General features: G+C 40.5%; 1 protein-coding gene across 2 annotated transcripts; it reads left to right on the plus strand.

Moving 5' to 3' along the window:
- The first annotated feature begins 1,047 nt into the window (after window positions 1–1,047).
- ftsj1 (FtsJ RNA 2'-O-methyltransferase 1) lies at window positions 1,048–6,815 on the plus strand. 2 transcript variants are annotated; one of them, XM_084018201.1, is made up of 11 exons: window positions 1,048–1,185; window positions 1,823–1,960; window positions 2,116–2,185; window positions 2,276–2,387; window positions 2,564–2,642; window positions 2,732–2,784; window positions 2,856–2,909; window positions 5,022–5,124; window positions 5,279–5,362; window positions 5,924–6,027; window positions 6,138–6,815. In XM_084018201.1, exons 2-11 carry the CDS (start codon window positions 1,840–1,842, stop codon window positions 6,309–6,311), a joined length of 954 nt encoding a protein of 317 aa, XP_083874327.1. In that variant the 5' UTR covers window positions 1,048–1,185; window positions 1,823–1,839; the 3' UTR covers window positions 6,312–6,815. The 2 variants fall into 2 exon arrangements, with proteins under 2 accessions (XP_083874327.1, XP_083874326.1); XM_084018200.1 differs by having other exon boundaries at window positions 2,116–2,387.
- The last annotated feature ends 263 nt before the right edge of the window (window positions 6,816–7,078 follow it).

The following is a 7,078-nucleotide window of genomic DNA, read 5'->3' on the forward strand; positions in this document are numbered from 1 at the left end:
GAGATGTTTGAGTGTGTGTGTGTGTGTACATGATGATGAGTATCAGTATTGATGCCACAAAGATTTCTCATCATTTGATCTCTCTCAGTCTCTGGGTGTAAAATGCAGCATCAATGCAAATATTCAGATTTGTATTTTGAATGTAGGGTACTGTGTGTATTTTCTCTCCATCTATCGATCAATATATAGATTTTGTACGTTTTATTTATTTAGTTAAGACACATTCCTCGTCATTTGGTTATTTATTTAAAATGTCTTAACTTTTCTAAAATGTTTTTCATTTTTGTATTTTTTTTTCTTCCTGAAAACAAGAATACAATTGTGTTCTGGTTCGTGTTTTAACTGATTCCTTCCATTTTTGGTGTTGAATATACAATTCTGACAGAAAACTATTTTTTTCATGGAGATCTTCCACATTAAATGTGTTTATATAAACTGATCTACTGTGTGATGTGTTTGCTCTTGCTCCTTTAAACTGTATTTCTATTGTTTCAGTGAGTTATTGATGGGAGGGGTTAATGACATAAGTTTGCAACTTGGAACAAATACTCAATTTTGTGACCATTTAATTATTTATTCCATGACACTGAACAGAATAAGTGCTTGATAACGGATGGATGGATTTATTATTTATAATGAATTTAGAATCTAATGCCATCATAATTTTTTTTTCTTTTCTTGTTGATCATTTCATGGGATTATCAAGGCTCATAGTTGACTTAAAGGAAGCGAATGTCGAAATTACTGAGTAACTTAAATTGAAATTAAAAATGTTTTCAGGTTACAGTGTGTATGTGTGTGTGTGTGTGTGTATATATATATGTGTATATATATATATATATATATATATATATATATATATATATATATATATATATATATATATATATATATCTTTCATACAGAACAATAAAAAGTAATTTTAGCAGTTTCACGTATCTGCGGCGACACCGTGTGGCTGTTACTGAGACCACAGAGACACATTTGAAAGTACTGCAAGGGAAAAATGTATTGGTAAAGTCTTCATCACCGAAATAGTCGTGAAAAAATAAATACCAGTATTTGATGTTTTAGGAGAAATTGTCGGTTTTTCATGTGTAACGTCATTTTGAACTGGCGCTTCAGAGACAGCTATCAGGTCAGCAGGGGTCCTTCTATGGTCAACCCCGGAGCTGCACGTGAACAGTAAGCAAACCAGTTTGTTAGTAGATAGACTGTTTAAATGAGAAATGGTGTTATTGTTGTACATGTATTGTTTAGCATAAAGGTATACATTTGAATTCTGCGACATACGCTGAGCTAACATTAGCCCATAAGCTCTGACAGCCATGAAATTCACCGTTTCTTGTGCTCTCTACGCCAAACCCCGTTAAAAAAGTGAATTAGATCTGATTAACGGGACTTGAGCACGATGCCAGTGTTAACTAAGTTATGATCAAATACATTTGGTGTTCACTAAGATGCGCTTTTCATTTCGGCTGACAGAGAATAAACTAATCGCCAGTCATTTGTGAAAAATCTTGACATAGTTGTTTAACATAGTCGTTTGTCACATTGCAATTTGGTTGGAAAAGACGGAGTGATAGTATTCGTTCTAACATGACAGCAAGTTATGCTGTCATGTTAGAACGAATGTTCATTGCCAATACATAATAAAAATGTACTTGGTAATAAAAAAATAAATAGGAAGAATATAAAAATGAGTGATTATCACGAGCCATCATTATTATTATCATCATTGCATCGATTTCACTGTAAGAGGAGAAACCAGTACGAATGTGGCTGTTTGTTACTAGTGAGTGTGTGGTTTTCTGTCCATCAGAGGGGTCAGAGGTCAGAATGGGTCGCTCCTCTAAAGACAAGCGGGACATTTACTACCGTCTGGCCAAAGAGGAGGGCTGGAGAGCGAGGAGCGCCTTCAAGCTGCTGCAGCTCGACCACGAGTTTAATCTGTTCACAGGTGAGACGCCTGAACCTAACGGGAACCCTCGCCTTCAGTATAGCCCCCTGAAAATGGTTTGGTCTCCATCCGTGCATCTGTCCTGGCTGTGCTCGTCTTTATTAGATGTCTGATTTGTCAAACATTTATTTATTAAGGTATTTTTCGTCACTCAGGTGTGAACAGAGCAGTTGATCTGTGTGCAGCCCCTGGCAGCTGGAGTCAGGTCCTAAGTCGGAAACTCAGGTTTCACTTCTTTTCTTTTTTTTTATTAACCGTAGACTCACCTGATACTTTTCTAATACCGATAATGTCATTGTTTTGTTTTCCACTTAGAGGGCAAGAGGAGAAGGGTGAGGGGGGTGAGGAAGTGAAGATTGTGGCTGTGGACCTGCAGGCCATGGCTCCTCTTCCAGGAGTCACCCAGATTCAGGGAGACATCACCAAGGTGAGGACAATGAATGAACATGGAACTCTGATAAACCTTCTCCTCTACAATTACTGAAACATAATACATAACGTTAGTTGTTGGTTCCTTTTGGGGTTTCACGTTCCTGGAACTAAATCTGGGCACTGATTCAGGATTTGATACTAAATCCAGCTGTTTCATCTTCCTCCTCTCAGGTGTCAACAGCTCAGGAGATCATCCGTCACTTTGAGGGTCAGCCAGCTGACCTGGTGGTGTGTGATGGAGCTCCAGATGGTGAGACACCCACTTCCTGTCTGTCCTCGCCTGCTTTTTTTCCCTTTTCATTCAGCTGTCTGATGTCATTTCCTGTTCTGGTTCCATAGTCACCGGGCTCCATGACGTGGACGAGTACATCCAGGCTCAGCTCCTGTTGGCTGTGAGTGCAGAGCTTCGTTTGCGTTCACCTGTTGGTCTGTGATGTAGTACTGACACCCGTTTGTCCCTCAGGCTCTGAACATCACAACTCACGTCCTAAAACCAGGAGGGACCTTTGTGGCCAAGGTCAGTCCAACTTTTATTCAGATAATTTAGTAACTAGAAAGATGGCTGCGTATGTATGCTATTCCACGGTGTGTGTGTGTGTGTGTGTGTGTGTGTGTGTGGGTGTGGGTGTGGGTGTGTGGGTGGGTGGGTGGGTTGGTGTGGGTGGGGGACATTTTTCAAGGAGACTGGTGTGTTTATGTTCTGTGCAAAACTAGAAGTGGAGTTGACATTTTGTCACATCAGTCGTTAGTAACGTGAATCATTACTGTCAGTAGTCACGTGACTCATGTGAGTGACGAGTCACGGGAGTCTTTAGTCAGTCAAATTACATCGACCGTGTTCTTTTCCTAAGTAGTTTTGTTTCCTAAAACTAACTTCCATGTATGTATGCATGTACAGAGTGTGTATGGACACACGTGCAAGTCTACGACTCCGTTCAACAATAGACTTGTACATGTGAGAGTTCAAGTTCAAGCAACTTTATTGATCCCAAAGGGCAATTCAGTTTAGCAGTCCACAGCCTAGACAAAGTGTACATATAGACAACAGACTGGACACAGGAGTATGTCAGAGAGAAAAACAATAGACTGGGCATCGAGTGTACAGTTCAAAATTAGAAAAGTAGTAGTTAATCGAATAAAAATAAACCAAAGAGAAAAAAAAGTCTAAATAAATAAGGTTGATGCAATGATACATAAGCAATAGAAACTCATATATAATTAACTCGTATTAAGTGTTAATTTCCAAAGACTACTGTGGAGGTTTAAGAGCCTGACAGCAGACGGAATGGAGGACTTTGAATGATGAGTGATGCGATGCACTCAGCTGTCTTATCTTACCACTAGTCAGCAGGAAGTCACTGGCACTATGAAAGGGGCAATAAAAGGTGTTTTGAGAACACATCCATGAGAACTCCTTGAGCATGCAGCCATAACTGGCCATCCAAAATATTATGCAATAAGGTAAGGTAAGGTAACTTTATTTGTACCCGAAGGTAGATTTGGTGGCTGCACGGTGGTGTAGTGGGTAGCACTCTCGCCTCACAGCAAGAGGGTCCTGGGTTCGATTCCCGGGTCGGCCCGGGTTCCTTCTGTGTGGAGTTTGCATGTTCTCCCCGTGTAAGCGTGGGTTCTCTCCGGGTTCTCCGGCTTCCTCCCACAGTCCAAAGACATGCAGGATGGGGATAGATTCATTGATGACTCTAAATTGCCCGTAGGTGTGAATGCGAGTGTGAATGGTTGTTTGTCTCTACATGTCGGCCCTGTGATAGACTGGCGTCCTGTCCAGGGTGTACCCTGCCTTCGCCCAATGACAGCTGGGATCGGCTCCAGCCCCCCCGCGACCCTAAATACAGGATAAGCGGTAGAAAATGGATGGATGGATGGATGGTAGATTTGGTTGCAGGTACAAAGAAAGAATTGGCTGCTTACACACACACGCAGACAACATTAACATCATCGACCGACATAGACATAAAAGTGACAACAGTGCTCCAGACATAGGAATATGGATAGGAAGCATACAAAAGGGTATTACTATCAAAAGATAAATAAATACTAAATGCAAGCCATCATGGCAGATACAAAAAAAAAAAAAAAAAACAGGTCAGAATAAATAAATAAATACAATCCATAGGATAATAAGTTAGTGAGTGGCTTAATTACTTATTGACTATTTAACGTTTTGACAGCTGAGGGAACAAAACTGCCTCTGTATCTCTTTGTTTTGCAGGCAGGCATTTTGTACCTACGGCCTGATGGGAGAAGTTGAAATTCACCATATAGTGGGTGGGATCCATCTTCCTGCAGCAGGATGAGAGATTAGCCATGGACACAGATGGACTCACTCGATTAACTCGCCACACGTGTGTGTGTGTGTATATATGTAGATGTGAATATATATTTATATATGTATATATACTCTATAGACATTTATGAGAGATATATATATATATATATATGTGTGTGTGTGTGTGTGTGTGTGTATACCTCTGAAGAACTGATACACAAGAGGTCAACATTTATTTATATATATATATATATATATATATATATATATATATATATATATGCGTGTATATATATGTATATAATTTCTGTTTGAAATAAATGTTGACCTCTTGTGTATCAGATCTTCAGAGGTAAAGACGTAACGCTGCTGTACTCTCAGCTGAAGATCTTCTTCCGTGGTGTGACCTGTGCCAAACCTCGCAGCAGCAGGAACTCAAGCATCGGTGAGCTCTTACTCTTTATACACCTTTTTAGTGCACCAAATCTTAAAAACAATTACATTGTGATAATTTTGACACATTGACTTATAGTGTCTGTCTGTCTGTCTGTCTGTCTGTCTGTCTGTCTGTCTGTCTGTCTGTCTGTGTGTGTGTGTAGAGGCCTTTGTTGTTTGTCAGAACTACGCTCCTCCTGAAGGTTACATCCCCAACATGTCCAACCCTCTGCTGGATCATTCCTATGGTAACTACACGCCCATCAGGACAACACCACATGTGAACGCACTTTAGAACAGAATCACAAAACCGCTGGAAGACAGAAGCAGCATCACTTCCCTTCATGTTTGTTGACAGCTCAGCCGGCTCTGTTTAACTAATTTCCCTATTTGAAAGCTCCTGTTCTATTATGCAAACATGTGTTTCATGTTTGAAAAGATCAGTTAGACAAATGCAAAAAAAATCTTAAATGTTTCATCCTCATTGTCTTGTTGCCTCTTCTGTCTTTAAAGTGGATGTCTAATGATAGTAACCTATCACTAATGCTAAAGTAACTTTTGCTGAACAGTGATCCCTGTGGCTAAATGATGGGTTAATGGTAAACACTAAAACATGATGCAGGAGCACAAGAAGAGAAGAAGAATCAGTAAGCTACTGGTGAATGTGTGTTATTTGTTATGGATGTCATTGTGAAGGGAGGATCATGTGATTTGAAAGGTTGCATTCCTGTCGTGTCTCTTCCTGTAGCTCAAATATGAATTGAATCATTCTTTAGTCTTCCTGCATGATTCTGGTCTCTGTCCCCTAGATGTAGACTTTAACCAGTTAGCGGGTCCGAACCGTGTCATTGTCCCCTTCCTGGCGTGTGGTGACCTCAGCGCCTTTGACTCGGACAGGACCTACCCTCTGCAGGTAAGGAGACCCGGGTTTGTCTTTACTGGGTGAATCAGAGTGAAACACAGAAACATTGTTATATGAAAGTCCCAGTGGAATGGAAGTGAGCAATGTTTTCTCTTTTTCAGCTGGGTGCTGGAAAGCAGTACCAGTACACACCTCCCACCCAGCCGCCCATACGACCCCCCTACCAGCAGGCCTGCCACCTCCGCAAAAACAACCTGCTGTCCAGAGAAGACACTGTGTCCGACTGTGCCAACCAGAGTCAAGACGAGATGGATCCACCGGCTGAGTCCGTCTGATTCATCAGACATTTGCTGATGTATCAGGGCGGTGAAAGATTCATCGTGAAAGGAACAGTCGGCATTTTGGGGAAAGCCTCTTCTTTCTAATAACAAGCTGGAAATCAGTTTTGTTTATGTGCGTCCAAAACAGATAGGTGGATGCTGAGCTTAGCACAAAGACCAGAAGCAGAGGACACTGCTTGCCCTTTCCCACATCCAGTCTTTGTGCTAAGCTTCGGCTGAACATGCCCTTGATCAATGTTGTTTCCAATCAGAGGAGTATGTTTTACTGTTTAGCCTGATTTTATGTGGAGAATTTTGTGACAGATCCTTCATCCATCAGGCTCAAGGAATTGTGAACATTTTATATTTCAAAACGTTTCTCGGAGGGGAATCCGACATGCTGTGGTTTACGTGAATTGTTATTCAAGAGTTATTCAATCAACTTTTAGGCTTTTTGTCTGTATGCTATTTGCTGCTGTAGATGTTTAAGGTTGTCCCAATTAAATAATTTATACAGTACACTGTTGGGTGCTTTATTCTGAAGCAGTGCATCATATTCTATAAAATCACTGCATGTTTGGACCACTGCTGTCCCGTGAGAACCACCTATCTCTAAAAAGTCAACTCAAAGAGCTGTGGTTTTTCAATGGACCTGAAAAGGTAGAACAATTTTAATCTGTAAAATAGCTAAAACTTTCATACAAATATAGTACAATCTTTACCTATGCATACAACGGAACTACTAATAAAGTACAAGTACCTGGGGTTTGTACTATATTACA

Source organism: Eutrigla gurnardus, assembly GCF_963514095.1.
Source record: "Eutrigla gurnardus genome assembly, chromosome: 9".
NCBI lineage: Eukaryota > Metazoa > Chordata > Actinopteri > Perciformes > Triglidae > Eutrigla > Eutrigla gurnardus.